At 24.7% G+C, this 12,670-nt stretch overlaps 3 protein-coding genes across 3 annotated transcripts; 2 read left to right on the top strand and 1 right to left on the bottom strand.

The window, feature by feature from the left end:
* Positions 1-47: 47 nt before the first annotated feature.
* On the top strand, positions 48-743 carry DICPUDRAFT_159655 (uncharacterized protein; the record flags this gene model as incomplete). Its single annotated transcript, XM_003294578.1, has 1 exon — positions 48-743. One exon carries the CDS (start codon positions 48-50, stop codon positions 741-743), a length of 696 nt encoding a protein of 231 aa, XP_003294626.1.
* Positions 744-1,927: 1,184 nt separating this feature from the next.
* DICPUDRAFT_159654 (uncharacterized protein) lies at positions 1,928-6,709 on the top strand (the record flags this gene model as incomplete). Its single annotated transcript, XM_003294577.1, has 2 exons — positions 1,928-2,335; positions 2,423-6,709. 2 exons carry the CDS (start codon positions 1,928-1,930, stop codon positions 6,707-6,709), a joined length of 4,695 nt encoding a protein of 1,564 aa, XP_003294625.1.
* Positions 6,710-6,833: 124 nt separating this feature from the next.
* DICPUDRAFT_100013 (uncharacterized protein) lies at positions 6,834-10,904 on the bottom strand (the record flags this gene model as incomplete). Its single annotated transcript, XM_003294576.1, has 3 exons — positions 6,834-7,415; positions 7,482-7,573; positions 7,638-10,904. 3 exons carry the CDS (start codon positions 10,902-10,904, stop codon positions 7,034-7,036), a joined length of 3,741 nt encoding a protein of 1,246 aa, XP_003294624.1. The 3' UTR covers positions 6,834-7,033.
* Positions 10,905-12,670: the final 1,766 nt, after the last annotated feature.

Raw genomic sequence — 12,670 nt, 5'->3', positions numbered from 1 at the left:
GAGGGGAACTAACGAGAAGGTGTGCGGAAGAAATCATGAAAGTAAATATGAATAATAATAATAATAATAATAATAATAATAATAATAATAATAATAATAATAATAATAATAATAATAATAAAGGACAAATTATAAATTATAAAAATTCATTATTCAAAGAATATGATCTTATAAGTCAAAATTTAAAAATTGATAAGGAAATTAATCCTCAAAAAAAAACAATGGCAAATCAAGAATACCAAGAATACCAAGAATTAAAAGAAAAGAAAAAGGTCCTAGATAAAAACTTAGAAAATCTTCAAAAAGAAAAAATTGAAGTGGATATAGGTATAAATATTGATAACCTAGAACTAGAAAACAAAAAGAAAATTTTAGAAATTGAAAAATTGAAAAAAACAGAAATGGAAAATGAAATAAAAAGATTAGGGGGAGAGGGAACTAACGAGAAGTATGCAGAAGAAATCATGAAAGTAAATATGAATAATAATAATAATAATAATAATAATAATAATAATAATAATAATAATAATATCAATAACAATAATAATAATGATATAATAGTTACAAAATTTTTAGAGTTGGTAAAATTAAAAGGATTACATGTTACTGACTTTTTTGGTATTGAGTACCAAACTATTAAAGACTGGTATAATCAAAGTGAAATAAATATTGATAGCCTAAATGAAGGTGATGCTGAAAAGATTAAAGCTTGTTTAAATGAACTATTTGAAAATAAAGAATAAAATATATTTTAAACCTAATTTTATTAAATATTATATTTTTTAAACCTAATTTAATTTAAATTTTATTTTTTTATTTTTTTTATTCACCATTTATTTTTTAATTATTCATTATTTTACATTTGATCAAATAAAGATCATAAATAAATTGGCACAAAGATCAAATTTAGAAAATCTAAATAAATCTTATGACACCGGCACAAGGTTTTGGCTTCGCTCCGTGCAAATGAAGGATCTTCTTTCGTTAAAAAGAATTGACTTTTTGATAATGTTCCAGCAATTACATACTCCTTTACCAGTCATTGTATATAACACTCGAACCTCTTGACAGGAACAACTTGTTAATATGTATAAAAAAATAATATATAACCAAACATTTATTTCATAAGTTGTGGGAAAAACAAATTTTAAAAATTTAAAAAAAAATTAATAAAATTTTTAATTTTTTTTATTTTTATTTTATTTTTTTTTTAAAAAATTATTTCATAAACAAAAAATAATTGTGTGTTCAATTTATTAGATAAAAAACAAAATCAAAGTATTGTTGGTGTGTTTTTATCCATTATATATTACAACATTATTATATTGTGGTCATTTGTTTTATTTGTGTATTATCAACTTTAATATATATAAAAAAGTAAACTTTTTTATATGTAAGTATATCTGGGTTTTTTATTTTAATTTGTTGTTTTTAATAAAAAAAAAGATTTATAATAATGAGTTAAATGTGTGTGTCGTTTATTTAAAAGGAAATCATAAATAATATTTTGCGTTTTTTATCAATAAAAAAAAATTAAAAAAAAAAAAAAAATTTTTTAATATCTTTTTAGTTTTAATTATTTGAAAATTAGTAAAAATTTATGTTTTTTTTTTTTTTTTTTAAAAAAATAATACAACCTCCTTCAAACCATTTATATATCCAATCATATTTTGTGTTGTAATTATATATTATTTGTATTTTATGTATAATAATAATAATAATAATAATAATAATAATAATAATAATAATAAAAATTAAAATATTTATGTTATATAAAATAAACTCTATTATAAATAATAATAATCAAAGTTAATTCTTTTATTAAAATCAATTTATGGTTTATTTTAATTGTTTTATTTAAAATTTTAAATATTAATAACCTTTATTTATGTATTTTTAAAAATTAAATAATTGTATTTTTTAAAAAATGTCAAGTGCACCAAGAATACCAGAACAAATAATTAATAATGAATCATCGACATTACCATCGACACCAGTGGATTTCTATGGAAGAATGAAACAACAGAGATCGTTAATATCGTTAACAGAGTTCCCACCAGAAGAAGCACCAAAGCATTTAGTATCAAAAGCAGACGAGTTTACATCGCCAGATAAAACAAATCAAACAAACAATAGTATCGATTCATCAGATAGCGAAAGCGAAGCAGATGTTATTTTATTCAGACCAAAAGATACAAATAGATTAACTGCAAAAAGACAAGCATGGGATGATTATGCATTCTTATATAATAGAGAAGAGGTTAGAGCATGGTTAGAAGATATCTTTGATCATAGTTTTGAAGAAGAAGATTTATTTCAAGCTTTAACTGATGGTGTAGGTTCATTTATAATATGTGATCAATAAATTATAGATAATATTAAGAATAATATTTATTAACATAATATTTTTTATCCAATAAAGATTTGGTTATGTAAATTAGTAAATATTATAAAACCGGGAATTATTAAAAAGATTCATGGAACAAAAGGACCATCATATATGAAGTTAGAGAATATAAATTTCTTTTTATGTGCATGTTTAGAATTAGGAGTTTCGCCAAACTGTCTCTTTCTTCCAACAGATTTATATGAAAAAAAGAATTTGAAAAAAGTAATCTACTGTTTATTAGCATTATCAATTCAAGGTGCAAAAAGAGGTTTTAAACATAAATTAATGATAACTCATTTTCATAATGAAACAAATCCAACACAACAACAACAACAAGTTCAAAATCAACCACAACAAGAACAGATTGGTAATATATTAAACAATAGTAACAATAATAATATAAACAATAATAATATAAACAATAATAATATAAACAAAAATATAAATAATAATAGCAATAATAATAGCAATAGCAATAATAATAATATTGGCGGTATACAACTTAATTTTAACAATAGTCAAGTTTATGGGTTAACTGAAGATATGCCACTGCCACCTACATTGATAATGAGAAAGAAAAAGGACAAAGTAAAAGAAAGAAAAGAACGTGAAGAAAAAGAAAGAAGAGAAAGAGAAGAAAGAGAAAAAAAAGAAAGAGAAGAAAAAGAACGTTTTGAACGTGAAGAAAAAGAAAGAATAGAAAGAGACAGAAAAGATAAAGAAAAAGGGAAAAAAGGTCTTTCAATTACATCATTTTTACACCTATCCAAAAAAGATAAAGAAAAAAAAAAGGGAAGTTCTGGTAGTGATTCATCACCATCAAGCTCACCAAACTCTTTCGATAAAATATTAAATAGTGCCAATACAAGTGATAATAGTGATTATGACAATGAGGATGATGAAGATGATGAAGATGAAGAATCCGAAGAAGAATTTTTAGAACCATCATTAAACGAAATTTTAAATATTATGGGCTCTTATGTTGAGCAGGAAGGTGACGAAGAATATTTAATTAAAGATGAAACTGATGAATTAATTATGAATTTAACAATTAATGATGATGAAATAACATCCGAACCATCCGAACTATCTGAACCATCCGAACCATCTGAACCATCCGAACCATCTGAAATCGAATTATCTGAGATCGAATCATCTGAAATCGAATCATCTGAAATAATAGATAATATTGAAGAAATTGAACTCGAAGAAGAGAATGTCGACAAACAAGAGGAAGTTATTGAAGAACAACTTGAAAATGACCTTCAAGAAGAGGTTGAAGACCCAGAGAATATTAAAGAAGATGAAGTTCAACAAGAAGATGAAGTTCATTTAGAGGAGGTTGAAGTTCAACAAGAAGATGAGGTTCATTTAGAGGAGGTTGGAGTTCAACAAGAAGAAATTGAAGATTCAGAAAGTAATAAAAAAGAGGATATTCAACAAATTGAAATCAACGTTAGTGATACAATTATTGAAAATAACTACATTGTTACCGATCTCGTACAATTTAAACAAACCCAATTTTGTAAAGAGCAAACAGAAATCTTTGAATCTAACGAACTCATAAATGAAAATGAAACAGAAGACCCAAAACAAAATATTGAAACTCCAAACTTCATTCAAAAAAATAACGAGCAAGATCAAGATGAACCTAAAGAACAATTACCTAAAATTCTTTTAATAGATAAAGAAATTGTTGAAATAGATAAACAAGAAGAATTTGGAATTCAAATTATGGGATCTATTGATAAACAAAAAGAAACTATGAAAGAAAGCTTTAATGTAAATAAAGCTCAAGATGATACAGAAAATAAAACAATTACCTCTAACCATGATACTCAAGGCATAGCCATTAGCAATAATAATCAAATTCAATTAGAGGAAGGTAAAGATATTGAACAGATTAATACTATACAAAGCAATGAAAAAGTAGAATATACAACATTTAAAGAGTTTGATACAGTTGAAGAATCTGAACAAGAAATAAAGGTAGAAAACACATTAGAACCAGCTCAAAATTTAGAATGTAAAGATATAGAAATCAATAATAGCATTGCTATCCAACAACAAGAAGAACAGCAACAACTACAACAACAATTATTAGAGCAATTACAACAACCACAAAAAGAACAAAAACAAGAAGAAAGAAAAGAAAAGAAAAATAATCTAATTGATAGATTTAATAAAGAACAAATCCCATCGACCAACGATGAAGAAATTTTAATTTTAAGTAATAATGTTAAAAAGGGAATTACCAATGGTAATGATCAAATAGCAATAATAGAGAACCAAACAGCTCCTTTTACAACTTTAAATAATAATTGTCAACAAACATTAAATACTACACAAATTTCAAACAAATCAACTACAATTGTAGTAAATAACATTATAGTGGTTAATAATATTGTTAATTATAATACAAACAGTGATGAAAATACAAATGAAATAAATAGTTTAAAATCAAATTTATCAACATCTGAAATATCAAATGAATCATCAAGTTTAATATCCTCTGAAAATACAAAAAAAACTGTTGTGATCAAAGAAGAAATAAATAGTGAAACAAATGTTATTTGCAGCTCTAGCTCAAACAGTATAACAACAAAATTATTTTCAAACAAGTTAATTACTGAAACAAATGAAATTAATAAAGAATTATCTTTGTCAGAACCAATCAAATCAATTGATAGCCCATCTAAAGTTTCATTATTAAAGAAACCAGTATCCGCCAAAACTATTCAAATTAATAGCAGTAGCGAGAATTTAACCCCAACAACCTCACCATCCACAACTCCTATTACTACACCGGTTACAACTCCAGTTTCATCACCAGTTAAACAAAAGCCACCAACCCCGGTATCAGCAATATCAACAAAAAAGAAAACAATGGCTGCATCAGTTGTAATTGAGGAGGCTAAAAAATCAAGTATCTCATCCACTACCAAAACAACCACAACTAAAACCTCTGCACCAACAAAGTTAACACCCACAAAATCAGCAAACAATACACCAACAAAAACTTCTACACCAACAAAAACCTCTGCACCAACAAAAGCTTCTACACCAACAAAAACCTCCACACCAATAAAAACCATTGCACCAACAAAATCAACACCCATCACACCAACTAAAACCACACCAACAAAATCAACACCAACCTCCTCACCATCAAAAACATCACAACTTAAAAGACCATCATCGTCATTAAGCCAATCATCCTCATCAACAACTATATCGTCAACAACAATAACATCATCCCAAACTATATATAAAAATACAATTCCAAACAACCCACCAAAACTAAATAATAACGCCCCTGAGGATGATGATTTAAATAAATTTAGCAATCTCGATGTCGACATTGATATCACAGAAGAGACTAAAAAAGAGGCATTAAAAAAAGATTACAGTTATCATAGGTCATATAATACAGTATTAAACTATCCAAAATATAATGCATTACAAAGCGATCAAACAGATAGAATATTTGGGGAATTTTTAAACAATACAATGAAAAAGGTATTACCACCATCAATTGTGGTTCCAAATCCAATTATTAGAATATCAGCAAATAAATATAAATGGGGTGACACAATCGTTAATATGAGATGTGTAAATAATATTATCGTAGTTAGAGTTGGTGGTGGCTGGATGACACTAAAAGATTTTCTTATTCGTTATAACTCTGTAATTACCGCTGGTGACATTGATAAAATTGCTGCAGAAAATGGTTCCGATGAAATGAAAAAATTACAAATTCAAAAAACCTACAATTCAAATGGTGGAGAAATTAAAACATCTCAACCATTATCTCCAATTAGAGGTCCTGTAATCAAAGCAACCAAAACAATATCAAAACCATCAGTCCCACGTGGTAATGACTATAGGTCTGGTACTCCTGCTCCATTTTCAAAATCATTACCATCAGTTCCACGTGGTAATGACTATAGGTCTGGTACTCCTGCTCCTGAAGAAAATGATGGTGAGATTGAATATAAATTAGGTGTCCATAGAACCTCAGTATCCAGTGGCACTTTAAGAAATGTTTCTTCAAATAATAGTCCCAGTAGATTAATTTCTGGTTTAAAACCAAAAGTTTTAACACCAATTAAAGTTTTATCCGCTTTGTCCCCATCAAAAAATAATAGTACCGCCTCACAAAGCTCTCCATTATCTAAAGATTCGAATATACCCAGACCATCTTCCTCGATGGGTCTTTCCTCACCCTCATCATCTAAAGCTTTACCAACCACAATACCAAATAGACCCTCATCGGCCTCTTCACTAACAAGATCCTCACCATCGACAAATAAAAAATAAGTTAAAATAATAAAATTAAATTTTATTTTATATAATAATTAATATTATAATAATAAATATTGTAAAAAAATAAAAAAAGTTTTGATAGTTTTTTTTTATTAAAAGTAATAATTAAGAAATCTTTTTTTTTTTTTAAAAAAATTAATTATAATTATTTATAATTATAATATTATTAAAAGTTATAAAAATATATATTTATATATTTTTTATAAATCGATTTATTAAAAGTTTTTGATATTAAAATGATTTTTTACAAGTTTTTTTTTTTTTAATTTAAAAAAAAAATTAATTTAAATTTGAATTATCTTAAAAAATAATTTAAATTTAGTTTTCTTCATCACAGTCATAATTTAAATTTTTATCTTCTTCATCACTTTCTGCATTTGTTAAATCTGTAAACATATTGACTTGTTTAATGATCTTTGGTTTGATTAAAGTTAATTCGTGGAGGATTTCTGTGAATGATGGTCTATCATCTGGAAGTGCAGCCCAACATTTAGTGATTAACAATCTTATTGAAATTGGGATGTCAATTGGAATTTCTGGTCTATAATTTTCATAGGCTGATTTAGCGGCAGCAGCAGAACCATCAATACCTTCAAATGGAATCTTTCCAGTATATATTTCGTATACAACCAAACCAAATGAATAAACATCAATTTTTTCGTTATAATTTAAACCCTTTGTAATTTCTGGTGCTCTCCATCTTTAATAAAAAAATATTAGTATTATTGTTTATATATTAAATTGTTTTTATAAAAATATAACTTACCTTGGATTGCAAACACCAGCAAGAGTCATTTCGTCATTGAGATAAGTAGCTAAACCAAAGTCTGCTATTTTTATATTTTTAAATTCATCAAGCTAATAAATAAAAATAATTAGTAATTTGAATTAAACATTTAATTTTTTTTTTTTTTTTACATACCAAAATATTTTTACTTGTTAAATCACGGTGTAACATTGGTGATGGTAATGAATGCAAATGCTCCATACCCAAAGCCAAATCTTGGACAATTTTGAACATCATTAAACGATCCAATTTAATTTTTTTAACATGAAGAATTTCATATAAATTGCCACCTTCCATATACTCTGTAAAAATACAAGGTGGTTCAACACAAGCACCAAAGAAACTGACGACATTTGGATGATGAGCTTGAATAAGGCTTGCAACTTCTTTAATGAATTTTTCGCTATGTGATAGATTTTCATTCTTTAAAATTTTAATAGCACAACGAAAACCGTTCCAAATACCACTATAAACATTTGCAAATGAACCCTGGCCAATCTTTTCACAAATTGCAATCTCCTCAAATTTTATTTCTTTTTTACCACGGAGGAATTCTGTTATTTCGTCAAACTTTAATTTCTTTTGCTTTTCTTTTTCAATTTCTTGATCGTGATTTAAAGACCATAGTATACCAGGAGACGAAAAGAATAGTTTTCCTTCTAAATGATCAAAAAGCTTAATGATATCAGTAAAAGCTGGACGTTCACATGGATTTGGTGACCAACAACGATTGATTAATCTTCTAACAATTAAAGGACAGCTTGTTGGAATTCTTGGACGTAAATTTTCATAAGCAACCTTAGCAGCTACAGAAACATCATTGAATTTTCTAAATGGAATGGTATTGGTTAACATTTCCCATAAAACAAATGCATATGAATAAACATCGATCGAGCTTGATATTTGATCTGTTTCCATTTTAGTAATTTCTGGTGCCATATAACGTGGTTCAATTGAAGGGTTATTTAAATCTGATGCATTTAATTTTGGGAATGATACTTTAACAATTTGGAATTTATCAATATATACAGATTTACTTGTTAAGTTACCATGTAAAATACCATTTGAATGTAGTTCTGAGATAGCGGTAGCGACATCCTTAGCAATTTTCATAAATAAAGTCATATCGATTTTGATTGGATCTTTGTGTAGCAAGTCATAGAGCAAAGTCATATCTTTAAAGCTTTCATATAAAATACTTTCACCACAAAAGCCAACTAATAAATTTAAATTCTTGTGTTGAATTGATTGGTAACGGTTGAACAATATCTCTTTTCTTTCTTTAGCTTTGGGATCATTTGAATCTTTGGGTTGCTTTAATACCAATGAAGTATTTTTATATTCGACCTGCCAGATATTATTGGTTCTGCCAACATCAATCTTTTCTTTTAGTTCTAAATCTTTTAACTCGATTGAACGGGTGTGTAATTGATTCTCTTGAATTAATTCAATAAGCGATTCAAATTGTTCTAAACTTTTCTTTTCTGAAATTTCTGTATCAATTTGATCATCAATTTCAAAAAATGAAACTGGACTCCCACGTAATGATGATTTACGTGGTGAAGTGACATGATGGTTGGTATTGCTATAAAGCTCGGCTCTTAAATCTAAAGGTCTTAATTCTAACTTTAGCTCTTGTGAAAATTTTCTTAATGAATTTGTTAAAGAAGAGGACGAATTGTATCTTGGTGATATATGACTACTACCACTTCCACTATTAATACTGGAGTTAATATTTAAATTGAAACCACCACTACTATTACCACTACATGAATTATTTGTTGACGAAGCATTGCATCCGGAATTTGGTGACAAGGTAAATAATTGACCTTCGAGCTGTTCTATTTTTAATTTGATATTTAAAATTTCTTCTTCAATATTTTCAAAGTTTTCACAATTTTCAGAATAACCTTCATTAATTAGATTTTGTTTTTCTTTTAATGATTCCTTTCTTTCGATTAATTCATAAATTTCCTTTCTTATATTTCTTAATTGCTCTAATGTTTTTTCATCTAATTGTACTCTTTGATTATTGGATGGTGAATGTTGTTGGCTATTATAAAATGTTGTATCATCAGTACTTCTTCTAATTGATTTTAAATTTAATGGATTTATTTTTGATGTTGAATTGTTTAAACTATTATTACTATTAAAACTAACTGTTGAATTGTTTGAACTACTGATAACATTATTATTATTAATAATATTATTACTGTTGGATGAACATGTACCCGGAAAAGTCATTGATCTAATATTACGATTTGGTGGGGACATTGGAGGCGATGTTGAAAATGGTGGAGAAAATGGTGAAAACATAATATTACTTAAACCACTACTAGCACTATTACTACTACCGAAACTATTTAATAATAAATTTGATGATGATTTACTATTACTATTAACAATTGGGAAAAATTGATTTGATGATTCTAATTGTTGTTGTAAAACATGTTGTAATGATAATGGATGTTGTTCAGAAGAGTTTATACTATTACTATTGCTGCTACTATTATAATTATTGCTATTATTATTATTTATTGGAAAATAAGGTTGATTTTGAAATGATGATGAAAATGATTGATTGATACTATTATTGCTATTATTTAATGAATGTGCAATATCATTATTACTTGCACTATTATGAATTGAATTACTACCTTGTGAACATGATAAAGAACAATTTAATAATGACTGAGACATTGAATAAATTGTATGTGGATCAAAACTTGGTGGTGAAGTTATTAATCTTTCTCTTCTTTTTTCTTTTTCTGATTCGATATCTTCGGTGTATACTAAAATTTCATCAATATTTTCTGAGTCTTCGGATGATGTTGATATATTATCGTCATCATTACCAAACTGAGATGATCTTCTTAATGAATCATCATTGAATTCATTTCCCTCTAAACTATTATTTACATTATCCCCACTGCTATCATTATTAAAATCTAGAAAATTTTCATCAATTGGATAGTTGTCATCATTATAACCATTTATTATTACCTCTTCATCACCATTATTAATTGATACACTATTATTACTTAATAATAAATTGGGATTTGTATTATTTAAACTATTATCATTTGATGATGATGTATTGCTACTATTTGGTGTGTTAATATTATTTAAAAATATACTGTCATTTGATTTTTTATTATTTATACAAATACTACTGTTATTTACACTTTCAATTATTAATTGATTATTATCTATATTGTTATCATTATTTTTTTGTTGTTGTTGTTGATTTAGAACACCAAATTGGCTAAATAGAATGGTGCCACTTGAGCATTTTAATAATGATTGTAAAGTTAAATCTTTCTCCTCCTCCTTACAAATTTTAATGCTATTACTACTGTTGGTAGTATTATTACTATTATTTGATAAAATAGAATTGATCATTTTTATTATAAATGATTATGATTTGTTTATATTATTTTATTGGTTTGTGGTTACTGTTTAAAAATTTTAACTTTTTTTCCTAAAAAGCCATTATTATATTATATTATATTATATTTCTTTCTTTTTTTTTTTTTTTAAAAAAAGATGATTTTTCCAAAAAAAAAAAAAAAAAAAAAAAAAAAAAATTGTTGAGTGAAGGATATTAAAGAAATTGATTAAGTTTTACATTAATCCAAACTTGAGCATTAAAATTATTAGAAATCTATATTATGGTTATTATTAAAAATTTAAATTAGTATATTTTTAAAAAATAATTATTTTATTATTATTATTATTGTTTTGAAAAAATTAAAAAAAAAAAAAAAAAAATTAAAAAAAATTAAAAAAAAAAAATTAAAAAGTATTTTAAATCATGATTTTTTACTTTCAAAAATTAAAAAAAAAAAAAATTAAAAAGAAAATTAAAAAAAAATAATATTATTACATTATATTTAATATTAAAGTTTATATATAATTAAATATTGCAATATCATTAAAGATATATTTATATTTTTTTATATGTGTATGTATTTAATTTGTGTGAAAAGAAATTAAAAAATTAAAAAATTAAAAAATTAAAAATTAAAAAAATTAAAAAATTAAAAAATTAAAAAATTAAAAAATTAAAAAAATAATTCAAAAATTATAATAATAATAACCAAATATGTGTATAAAATATATAAATATATTATATAGAAAATTATACATATATGAATAATTTAAATGGTATACTACTTCATACATCTATTTGTTTATAAAGATACATCAGATTATTTTACTATCCCTCTTTTTCGTTGTTATTGTTATTGTTGTTGTTGTTGTTGTTGTTGTTGTTGCTTTTGTTGTTGTTGCTATCGTGTATTGAATTTATCACTTTAATAAAGTATTATTTTTGTTCTATTCCTCTTCTTTCCCTTCTTTCTTTCTTTCTTCTTTTTTATTTTTTTAAAAAATCTAAAGAATTTATACTTTATTTTTTATTTATTTTTTTTGTATTTATTTAAACTTAATAAATGGTAATATCGTTATTTAATTTAATTTGGAAAATAAAAAATAAAAAAATAAAAAAACGGCCAAATATTATTTATGGTTTTGTGGACATGAGCGGGGTGGGGGAATAAAATTGTTGAAGTTTATTTTTAGATAAATATTTAATTTTAAATTAAATAATATTAATTGTATCATTGCAAGATTATTTTTATTTTATTATTATTATTATTTTGTTATTATTTTTATTTTTGGGGACCAAGATATTTTATTTTATTTTATTTTGCTCCTATGTGTTATTTTTTAATATTTTGACCATTTTTAAAATTATTTAGATATGTGTTTGGAAAAAAAAAATTATCCCTTGTGTGTGTTAAAAAAAAAAAAAAAAAATGAAATTTTGTGGGGGGGTGTGATATAAATAAATATTTATTTATTCTTCCTTTAGAAAAAAATATATATTTTTTTATTTTTGTAAAACAATAAATAAAAAAAAAAAAAGGAGAAACTTTTGATTTAGTAATGGAAATGTTTTTTTAAAAATAAAAAAAAAATAAAAAATAAAAAAAAAAAATATTATTGAATTTTTTTTTTTTGTAGTGAAACAATAAAATGGTAAAGCTTTTTTTGATAATAATTTAATTAATTTAAAATAGAATGGAAAATAAAATAAAAAAAAAAATAAAAAAAATAATCTTTAAAAAAAAAAAAAACAATTTTTTGTTGTTCTCATACATTGT

The sequence above is a fragment of the Dictyostelium purpureum genome, assembly GCF_000190715.1.
Source record: "Dictyostelium purpureum unplaced genomic scaffold DICPUscaffold_595, whole genome shotgun sequence".
Lineage (NCBI taxonomy): Eukaryota > Evosea > Eumycetozoa > Dictyosteliales > Dictyosteliaceae > Dictyostelium > Dictyostelium purpureum.
This window is presented reverse-complemented; position numbering and strand designations above follow the sequence as displayed.